General features: G+C 49.5%; 1 protein-coding gene across 1 annotated transcript in view; it reads right to left on the bottom strand.

Moving 5' to 3' along the window:
* Positions 1–8,418: 8,418 nt before the first annotated feature.
* ptgfrnb (prostaglandin F2 receptor inhibitor b) overlaps positions 8,419–11,745 on the bottom strand; it is a 41,369-nt gene continuing 38,042 nt past the window's right edge. The window contains exon 15 of the mRNA XM_068590999.1: positions 8,419–11,177. Coding sequence (XP_068447100.1) covers positions 11,065–11,177 — 113 coding nt within the window. The 3' untranslated portion in view covers positions 8,419–11,064. The remainder of the gene's footprint in view (positions 11,178–11,745) is intronic.

The raw sequence follows: 11,745 nt of genomic DNA, 5'->3' as shown, positions 1-11,745 counted from the left end.
TTATTATTCATGAACAGAATCGATTCTTCCGCGGCCTTAACGTCAGCTTCCTCTCCATAATACACATATTGACTCCGCTATAAACACAAAGGCCCTAATGTGGAACATTTGAACACCAATGCATCATTCGCCAGCATCAGAGACACTGGTGGGGACCAAGAATGTGAACTGCAGGAACATTAAACAAATAAAAAACCACCAGAGAAAAGTGTGTCGCTCTGCCAGACCTCAGGAACAAGACAATACATCTAGTTTATCGTTACAGAATTAGCTCTAAGTTGATGAACTGCACAATATAAACAGATAGAGCCGGAGCCCCGAGCTGGCTCCAGTATTTCTGCCTGTTCGTAAACAAATGGGAGTTTAATGACGTTATAATAAACTACCTGGAACGGGAGAGCATTACAGTGTGACTCACGCTTGAAATACTTCTCCTTAATGTAATAATCTCGAGGAAACTGGATGCCTGTGGCAACATTCCTGCGAGAAACCGCGAGCAGTAAACCGAGATCTCTGGGAAACAAACATGCAGTCGCCGCTCGGCGCCACAGGCGGCGCCAAAGACGACAAAGCCGAGACCTGCGAGATCGGAACTTTGAGCGACGCCCCGGATGGCGGACGCAGGTGTGTCATGTTTGAACGCGGAGGCTGGGAGACCTGGAAGTGCGTCACCTTCTTAGTGATTCACGCACAGACGCATCAAAAAAAGCTAGCATTCGGCGTCTGAATGATTCATTTCAGAGTTTCGGGGAGAGGCGTCCAGGTCTCCGAGCATCACCGAAACTCTGGGTCATGTGAGGAGCGCGTCCTCCGGGCATTCGGGCGCTTGTTGGAAGTGTAGTGGCCCTCCATCTGCAGTTATTGCCCCCCCCGGGCTTCCGCTGTAAATACAGCTGGTTAGAATGAGCGATCAGATCGTGAACTTGCATCAAAAAAACACACAGAAAGCAGACGGACGGAGAGTCTTATTCGGAAGGAGACGTTACGCAATGTCGGGATAAGCACGCACCTCAGTCAGAGCAACCGTATTAGAACACATTTAAGAGTCATTATCAGGGTTTTCAATCAAAGCCTTTTTAGCCCCATTGGCTAAAAGCTGTAGCATTTAGGCGCATGAATCGGCTCCTCCATCTCAGCTGGGTGGCCACGGGCGGCGCTGGTGCAGCGTCGGAGGAGGAGACGACTCTGGAGGACGGGAGAGAGCGGAGAGAGGGAGGGAGTCTTCCTCGGGCGCAGTTTGACTCTTTTGTTCTGAAGCGGAGGATCCAAAAGAGAGAACATCTCCAAGACGCTGCCCTTGATCACTCGCAGCCAGCGGATCACCACACAGAGTTGTTTTTTTTCATCCTATCGAGTTCATTCAATAGATATTCTCAGGGTTTGAGTTTTACCCTCGTTTGCTGGAGTGAATAGTAGATGTGTTGCCTTTTAAACGTGATCTCCAGGTTATTCGTCCTAATATGTCGGGGTCCCCCTCTGACATGCTGTCTTGTAACAAGTCAGGTTTTATTTTGCAGTTTGGTGCATGCAAAATGACAGGAAAGCTGCGTTTCTGCATCTCGGAGCTTTTAAGGATCCGAAAAGACAAAAAAAGGGATCTGAAACTGTTTTATCTGTCCCCGATTGGGCCTCGCCTTTCTGAGGGAACTGCGTTTGAAGGTCTGACAGACGCGGCGTGCAGGTTCTGAGTTGCAATTTCTGGTTTGTCAGAGGAGAACTTTTTTGTCACAGTTCTTGAGCGTTTTGTTCAGCAGATAAAACCGCTGGAAGCTTCCATTTTGCAGCAACTCACTCGCCCCGAGATGAACGAGCGGTGGCTCTCTGAAGCTCTCTCCGCGTTCGCGTCACGCGGGACGGCTGGAGCACATGAAAAGATGAGCAACTTGCAAACATTAATTGGACAACTGAAGACCCAAATTTAGATTTCATCACAGCGAGCTTTTCAGCATTAAAAGTGGGAAGTGAAACACATCAAAGAAAGAAAAAAAAAAGAAACGGTCGCATGATAAACACAGTGAAAACGTGCAAATACAAAATGTCGCAGCTTGTAAGTTGCCATCAATTGACCCCTTTTCCTTGTTCTATTTAAAGATGAGAGTCAGTGCACCGACCGGAGCCCAGATGAAGGCGCCGAGAGAAGAGGCAGGACCGCTGGGTCAAGCTCTCCGTGGAGAAGAGGTTAATGTAAGTCGGCCTCGGGCTGGATGTGAGCATCATTACAGCCAGAATAATGAAGGGTCAGCGTGATAATGATGGGACCTGACACCCCGCGTGGATAATACATGACCGGCGCTGTGCGAGGGGAACACTGCAGCGCAGGGAGGGAAGAGGCCGAGCAACGCGCAGCGGAGGATGACACTGTTGTCAAGCGTTAAGGAGAGGCTGTCTTTTCCTTTTTGTCCTCGGCAGGAAAGGAAAATATATACAGGATATATGAAATCATAGAAATGTTTAATGTGGGTGACATGCTGCTGGTGCTGTCCTATAGATAATAGTTATGAAGATATATTGAAACTGAAAGCGCAACTTAATGTGTTGAACAAAACTAAATAAGTGGAACAAATGTATTCTGGTGGAATATAGTTTGGCTTGGAATTATTTTGAATATATTATCTTATTTTTTTTATTTAGATCTTCTTCATCTCTGTTAACGTCCGTCTGTGTGTTTCAGAAGGTCAACGAGGAGGTAAGTTGATGTTTTTGGTATTACACAAGAAAGTGGGAAACGAAAACATGGAAGTATTCAAAATTATTGTAAAACTGAAGGAACGTGATATTCAACCAGAAAAGAGACTTGCATCCTTTTTTAAAAAATTTTTACACCACAGATCGATAAGACAAAATCCTCAAAGACAATTGTAGGCATCTGGATGAAAACATCTCTGTTCAAGCTATATTTTTGGCAATAAAAAACATATGTGTGTGTGTGTGTGTGTCTGCGTGTGTGTGTGTTCATATTTGTAGTTGCTTTCATGTGCTGGAAGTGTGAGCAGTGAGTGTAATGACATGCAGGATTTAATGGTTGGTGATTGTGTTTGAAGTGTGACATGTTTTCTGCTCATCCTCCCCCTCTTCCTCCTCTTCTTCCTCTTCCTCCTCCTCCTCCTCCTCTTCCTCCCTCACTCTGGGTTAACGTGCCCGTGAAGTGCGGCTGGCGTCACACTCTGAAGACGACTCGACCCACATCTCGGCTGTCCCGTAGCAGCCGCTGCGCGTCACTGGAGGTGACGCGTCCCGCTCCGCCGTTCACACTGGTTGTGTGTCGGTAGCGAGACGTCGTGCCACAGCCGGCACACAACCGCGCCCCGGTCCCGACGCTGCTGCAGCCATGGCAACCGTGACACACGGGGTCACATGAACACACATTATGCACGACAATAACTGAGCGAGCGTGAGCCGGCACGTGGCGTTGGTGTTTTTCTGTTTTTCAGAGGATGTCGATAACAAAACGTGGGCTGACCTCAGGGCCGCAGGTTGACCTCCGTGCATCGCTGCGAAGGAGCCAATAAAAACCAGAGGGCGCCGCCAAACGATCTACGCGGAGTCTGACTCTCCAGCCTCTTAAAGCGATCCGGGGTTACGAGGTCGAGTCGAGTTTTACGAGCAGGTTTACAGCAGCGAGTAAACTGAGCCGGGACGCGGTTTGCCGCTTCATCTGGACGTGATCTGGGAGAAAGAAACAGTCGGGACTCTTTTTCAAAACACGACTCTTCTGTGTCAAGAAGGCCGAGAACATGAAACTCGACGCGTCGTCGGCGCCGAAAGAAGCGCGGAAAAAAAAAAAAGGGGGGGCGGGGCAGACGGGGCGACGTCGTCGTGCGACGCGCGCGGCTTCAAACGACTTCACAACGCCGACACGTCGCAGCCGCTCCGACTTCCCTCATCGCGTCCCGCTTTAATGCTCCCTCGCGGCGCATTAGCTCAGATCCCCGCAGCCTCGGAAGTACAGCCATGATGTCGATACACATCGTCAGTGATTGGCACGCACGCGTGTGTGTGTGTGTGTGCGTGTGTGTGGAGTCCTCATCACCATTTCCGCATATTTTTTTCTGTAGGGCCTAAATCAAACACGAGGTAGTAGAACTGTTAGTCCACCAATGAGAGTTTAAACGCTTACCAGGCAACACACTCATGGGAGCAACGCAGCAACGCAGCGTCGCCACGCGGCTCCAGAAGACATGTGGAGTCGCACACGGCAGCACTCGCCTGTGTGTACTCGGAGGTGTTTGTGTTATGTGGACGTGTGCCCGCCGGAGAGCTTGGAGCGCTGCCACGCCACCATACAAGGACGTGTCAACGCTGCCGAGGGATTGGGAGAGTCGGCGCCGCGGCGGCGTGACGGTTTGGGCCCAGGCGTCGAAGGCCGGAGAGCCGAGGTCACGCGCATCGAGGAAGGTCGGCCATTAGCCGCGGCTTCATCCAACGGGGGGGGGGGGGGGGGGGGGGGGGAAGCGAATACACTCGGCTGCAGTTCGCTCAGACGAGGAAACCGCCAGAAAACATAAAGAGTAGAAGAAGAAGAGCAGGGTCGCGAGCCGGAAACAGAAGGAGAGTCTCCTTGATGACCTCAAAGGAACCGAGTTTGTAGGAATTGTGCTGGAAATATTGACAAAGGCAATATTAATATCGTGAATATCTATGAGAACTGTTCAGTTTCCCTTCCTAAAAGTTATTTACAGTCAGCGTAAGAATGCTTAAGTTGCGCAATTGATAAAGTTTGATCAAATATTGCCGTTTGCAGATGGAAACAGGAGGCCTCGTGGACCCTGGCGAGGGACGCTAATACGCGTGGACACTTTGGACTGAGCCGCATCTGATTTGTGTCAAAAGAACAATCTGGTCCGGCAGGTCGGTCTAACCGTTCTTCCCTCGCCCGTGTGCTCCTCTCCTTGATGACTCTGTGCTTGAATGTTTTATAAATCAACCCAGCGAACGTCTGCAGAACATGAAAGGGACTCTGACAACGATCTAACCGCTCTGAAGGAGAGAGAGAGAGAGAGAGAGAGAGAGAGAGAGAGAGAGAGAGAGATTTATGGAGAAGAGAGGTCGAATATCTACCTAATAATAAATCACACACACACACACACACACACACACACACACACACACACACACACACACACACACACACACACACACACACACACACACACACACACACACACACACACACACACACACACACACACACACACACACAGCAGCAGCCCCGCTCACCCTGATCTCATACACACCCTCTCTCCATCCCCCACCCATGTGTGGACATAGTCTCCATGGTGAGGGGAAGGTGTTGACGCGTCGTCGCTGCATTCCTGCAACATACACACACACACGCACGCACACACACACGCACACACACAGGGTTTAGTGAACACTCTCTCAGTCCAATATTTGACTGCCTCAACAAAGCTCATCGCAGAGGTTTGTAGTTTCCTGAGATCTTTTACTTTAGTAGAACTAGTAATACCACAGAGTAGAAGTACTCTGTACGTAAAAGACACGTTTGTTAGTGTCTGACCTCGTCCTCCTCGGCCTGTATATCTCCATCTCTCTCTCCTCGTCCCCTCTTCAGTGTTTCCTCTGGCTTCAAGAGACACGGGCGTCTCATCCACACGGTCAGAATACTCAGCCATGTATATTCTTGGATGTTAATCGTCGATGCGTTCACGTGGGCATCACTGTTCTAGCAGTCACCTGCATGCTGCTGGGGAGCTTGTGTACTTACAGTACAGAGTAAAGTGTGAAGGGAGCGGTTTCCTGCCTCCGAAGCCTTCAGGACCTGGTGTCAGAAGACTGTTTGCTTTGGGCCCTTTTCTTCTGCTTCTGCAGGAAGAGCTAATCAAGTGTTGATTAAATGGACTCCGGTCTGCAAAACAGAGACGTGGTCTCGGTCCACCGTGCTGCACTCCCATTGTTTATGCGTTTAGTTACTCCGGAAACAGTTTGATAAGAGCCAGACTCCACACACACACACCTCGAGAAAGCTTTAGACACACAACCCCAACTCCCCACACACACACGTCCAGTTTCAATGCTTTAACGAACAATCCGAAGCGACTCCGCTCGTGTAAACACAGTACATCATGCTCGCACTCCGCTGTGGCTCCACGTGCACCGCAGTGGAGCATTGTGGGTAAAGCGAGGCCACCGGTCACGGGCAGAATGGAAGGTGCAGAAGCGCCCGTGGGCGCCAGAAGGGGTGAGCGTCGGTGTGACAAAGCGCGGCGCTGGAAGTTAATTGAAGTGGACCTCCCGCCGCCGGCGAGCAGCCACTCGGCCACACGGACGCCGTCAGTGAGATCTCACCTCGGCCTCATTACGGCGGTCGCCGGAAAAAAAAAAGACGATCTGACGCAGTCATGAGCACGCTGTGAAGAGAGACCCGGAGACAACAGAGCTTTCGCTCACTATTACCCCGCGACATGCTGGAATCAATGACGAGGTTTTATTTAGAGTTGCATACCATGAGAGGAGGACGAGTTGGATCCGAGAGGAAAGTCATCCCAACGCTCCCACGTGGGAAGCCGGTGAGGGATCACACGCTCTCTGCTGCAATAATGACTCCTCCTCTCGCGCGTCTGCCAGCTTCATGGAAGCGCAATACTTCTGTACATCTCTCGAGTACCATTTATATAACAATTAGTGAAAATTGGATGAAATACATCACAAGTGAAAGTTTTTTTTGGGGGGGCGGGGGATGGAAAATCTCACTCATTTGCATTTTTCTCTTTTTTAGAGCGGAGCATTGGCACATCAGGAACAAATCTGTTTAATAAACTGCTTGTATCCAATCCATTTTTTTTTTTTTTTTTCCTAGGAGGGGGGGAGAAAAACCGTGAAGAGAGGAAACACGGCGAACTGCAGCGCGTGAGCGAGCGCGATGGAGGCTGTCGGCTGTTTGGAGCTGCTGTAAACATCGGCGTCGATTACAATGGAGACGAGAAAGCGTGTCGCCTCTGGTACACTCGGGGGAGTGCGTCGCTTCCCTCCTTGCGCTGCTAAATCTTTCCGTCTGAAATATTCGGTTGTGTGGAGCAACCCCGGAGCTGGCAACGCCACCAAATGTGCCGCCCTTTGGAAAACACAGCGAGGGGTATTCGGTGGCAAACAGAAAATATCCTCTTTTTTGGGGAGGGAGGAAGGGGGGGGGGGTTTAATCACCCGCACACCAGCGAGTCAATCAAGGAAGACAACGGTTTGACGAGGCCAAATGACAGGCAGGAACACACACTCACACGGAGACGAGGAAACTGGGTCAAATGGACCCTGAGAGAGAAGGAGTGCAAGTGAGAAGAAGAAGAAAAAAGCCACAGACCCGAGCCAGTCGACACTGGATCTTTCTCTCGCTCTCATCTCCATCTCATGCGGAGATGAGTGGAGGGGAAGGAGTGATGTAGGAAGAGAGAGGGAGTGTTGGATGGAGAAACTGTTGTTGAAGAGGTGCAAAGAAAAAGAAGAATCGAAACCCGAGAGAGCAACGGAGGTTTTGACTCATCTGCATTTCTAATGAAGAGTGAAAGAGAGAGGAGTGACGACGGCGAGAGGAAGAGAAATGGAGAGAGAGAGAGAGGGAGGGAGAGAGAGAGTGGTGACAAACACACAGAGAGAAAGACTATAAACAGACAGATGAATCCCATAAGAATAACAAGGGGATGGGTGACACAGTATTAAAGACATGGAGGCAAGAGGAAGAGATATAGCTGCCGTCCAATGTGGAATTAGAAAACATTTATTCTGATAGAAGTGTTTTGAAGTTGTGTTTTCTTTTCTTTTTAGATGTTTGCAAGCACAGGAAAACCTGATTGATGGCTTGCCCAGAGACGGAGAAGAAAAAACCAAATTGGCCCACATTTGTCACAAGTTGCGCGGCGAGAACTCTGATCACGGCCACCATCCTGTGGAGGAAGACGTACAAAATGAAATGTGCAGCCACGTTTTTAACAGGGAGGAGAAGGCAAATGTGGGCCAGACGATAAATCCACTTCAGCAGCAGAAACGTGTCAAACAAAAAGACAGAAATGTTGCAGTGTCACCTCGTGATGAACCCCTCAGAGCTCCTGTTGCTGCTCCGTGGGTTAACTTAAACATTTAACAAATCACAGAACTGAAGCTAAACGCTTCAGGACTCGTTTAAACCGGAGCGGTCGATCCTTGGAGTTGCTGTTCACAAGCTGCTTTTACTGAAGCCCTTTTTCCCGCAGGACAAAAAGCACCAACACCTGTCTTCTGTCGTCAGTGGTTGAAGGTTACAATCTGCCTCAATCCCCCCCACGAAAGCCTGAGCAGTAGCGACGGGTATTCATCAGCTCCTGCTCCAATCGGCAGTGATGGAAACACACTTTTGCTCCCGTAACCGACACCTCGTCGCCATAAAAAAAATTTAAAAAAAAGAAGCGTGAAATCACAAAATACACAAAATGCATACATCTTACAAATCTATTTATTATTTAAAAAAAACAAAAAAAAACACAACATCATCATGATTCGTCATACTGGTTGCGATAAAATGACAAAATTAAAAATGAAAAAAAAAGGGACAGTGGAGAACGCTTGCAGCGGCGTGTGCAGCGGCGTGTGCAGCGGCGTGTGCAGCGGCGTGTGCAGCGGCGTGTGCAGCCGTGTGCGTCGATGCTACGTGTGTGTGTTTACTGTTGAGAGCGTTTTGGCACGGAGCCCTGTCATTCACCTGTGTGCTCCAGTACTGTGAAGGTGGGTTAATGATGAATACTGCTCTGTCACACACACACACACACACACACACACACACACACACACACACACACACACCTGTGGGTTTATAGGGAGACATATTTCGGAAGCAACCGGCACCATCAATCAAGGCAAAACACACACGTATCAATACCTCTATAAGTGGGGTTTTCATCTAAACAGCTCGTTACGTGAACACCAGCCGCAGGTCTTCATGGGCTCGAGCCTTCTGATTGGATAAGAAGTTCAAGGTGGCGCTGAAGGTCAGAGCCGAGTGAGCGACGGATGCATCCGATCAGAAAACACGCGCTTTACGCCCCCGAGTGCGGCTCTCCAGGCGCTGTGACCCGACCACAGCCCGATATTGCTCATCGAGTTTCGGATAGTTGCTTAAAATACCTAAAAACTATTTTTTTTTTTTTTTTTACAAAAACAGCCATCTAAAAAGGCCCGTCCGTGCCCAGTGAGTGGAGGAGGAAGCGTCTCACGAACAGGTTCGTTTGGATCCCGCTGGGTTTGGACAGAGGCTGGTTGCTGCTGGAGCTGCGAGGGAGCGTTCACACAGCAGCCGGCGTGACGCAACAATCCATCCACTTGCTGGAGGACAAAACAAACACGGCAGAAACTCAAAAGATGTCAGCTGGAACTTGTCGGGGAGCCGCTTCTCTCAGAAATCAGCCGCTGACGATTTTGTTCGACAGATTAAGAACTCTCCAACTTACTCAACTTCATCCAGTCGGCGACGTTTAAGGGACAGTCTGACATGTTTTTGAGTTGCTGCTTGTTTGCCAGCGAGAGCTTCACTAAACCAAAAGCATCAGGAGGATTTACCCAAAAACGTCCCTTAAAGTGATCGGAGTCATGTGACGTCTAAAAGAATGGTTCAACGTTTTGGTAAATAAGCTTATTTACTTCCTTTAAAAAAAAAAAGAAGGAAAATAAGAAGACCAATATCATGTCTGTTTAGTCAGAACATAGTTAGCTTAGCATAAAGACTGGAAGCAGAGAAACAGCTCGCTAACCTTAATATATTCCCTTATAACAGAGCTAGGCTAGCTGTTTCCCCCCACTTCCAGTCTTTATGCTAAGCTAGGCTAACCACATCCTCCTCAGTAAATGCAGACTGGTGATTGATGGCGATCTCCTCCTCTTGGCACATAAACCTGTTGGCCAAAACGTTAAAAACTAAGAAACATGCATGATTTTCCTGTGACAACGTGGATGTTTTCTTGCACCAGTCATGTCGCTCACAGGTTTAAAAAAAAGTCTCGACGTGGGAGACGGTAATGTCGTAAAAAACCTGACCCGGTAGAAAGGCTAGTGTTGCTCATAAAACAGTACATGCAACTCTTTGTCTCGCATACTGTAGCACGGCACTCACACCGACACACACGAGACTCCGGTCAAATAACAGCAGGATACATTTCTGAATATCTAGAAAAGACGAGCGAACCGAGCGCACCTCGCTCGGCTCAAAACGTTGGCACCACGTACAGTATATCTCACTCACAAACACACGGACTGCATATCTCCTTGTAAAGCTTAAAAAGGTCTCTCGTTTTAAAATCTTCTGCAAAAAACTATAGCGTTGAGAATAAATCTGGTCCTTTCGGTTCAGGGAGGAATACTCTGGGGCGCTAGTGCAATACCTCTCGAGTGGAAAGCGCGCGCGGGGCACGTTTCGTTTTCCTCGGACTCCCGCGGCGCCCGTGTGGACGCCGCGATGGGCGATGAGGCTCGGGGGCTGCCGGACCCGCCAGCCTCTGCCAATGCAAAATGCCTTTCAGCCGTGTGATTGAACCGGGGGACACGCCCCTCCGAGCCCTCAACCGAGACTTTTCTGTGCCTCCCGAACAGAAGAAACCTCGGTGCGCCCTTCATCCGGTCGTTCTTTGCAGGGAGCGTCGGAAGAAAACAAAAAAGTAGTCCGGCGGGAGCGCTTCATGCGTTGTCCCTCGTGGCTACAGCAGATCTGTTTCGTGGTCCTTTATTCCCAAGCGGCAGTGACGTCTCAGAAGCCTCCTGTTCCTCCAAAAAAAAAAAAAAAAAAAAAAAAAAATCGTTACTCCTCCGAGTTTCTTGTAGTTCTATGATTTCAATGGATCTTCATAAAGATTGAAGTCCCATTGCTGCTTGTAGAAGCCCCCCCCCCGCTCCTCCACTGCAGAGCTGAGGAAACCTCGAATGGACGAGTCAGGCGGATGATCCCGACGCGATGCGGCGTTTCTTTCACTCCCAACGTCCGTCGCACGGAAACAACTGGGTGTCCCAGAAATCGTCTGTGGGCGTGTGTCTGTTGTGTGCCTGGTGTTTCCTGTTAGCGCTGCAGTGGGTGGGTGCGGGGGAAAGTGTTTGTCAGTCCATCTCCAGGTCCATCAGCTTGTTGCGGGAGCGTGGAGTGTGGATGGTGTTGCGGCAGCAGCAGTGGGCGCAGACCAGCCCCAGGACCAGAGAGAAGAGGCCCACACCTGGGGACAGAGGACAAGGTTACCAACACCGCCAGTTCCTCTTCCAATGCTAATCTGTGCGAGGCTTTAAATAGTGTCGCTACTTCTTCTGATGGTGTTACCGTAAGCCTGTCCACCGTCAGGGACCACATATGCGTTTTAACCGCAGTCTAAATGTAGTTCCCGGCCTCCAAAAAGTCCCTGATCAGTGGGGTAGTGACTTATGAAAGTGAAGTATGAAAGATAATATTCACGATGACGCCTCTAATTAGTTTGTTACATCTGAACAGAAACCAAAATGTAATAAAACGACAATTTGTGGTTTCAGGAGGCGTCGCATGCTGGAACTATTTCTTAATGAACCGTTTATGAATCCGCCCGGCCGAGACACAGTCACAGCTGCTGCAACCACTTCCCCCACATGGCGGAAGTGGGACCGGCATATCGATATTGGAGGCTGCGCCAAGACCGTCCTCGGGAATGGCGACCGGGCACGTCCCCGGCGCCTTCACTCTGCCAGTGAAGGCATATTTTATTGATTGCCGTTGGCTATTTTAAGCCAAAACAAATGCAGGTCCTTGTCTTGTTT

Source organism: Clinocottus analis, unplaced genomic scaffold (genome assembly GCF_023055335.1).
Source record: "Clinocottus analis isolate CAN_PGR_092001 unplaced genomic scaffold, fCliAna1.0.p SCAF_24, whole genome shotgun sequence".
NCBI lineage: Eukaryota > Metazoa > Chordata > Actinopteri > Perciformes > Cottidae > Clinocottus > Clinocottus analis.
This window is presented reverse-complemented; position numbering and strand designations above follow the sequence as displayed.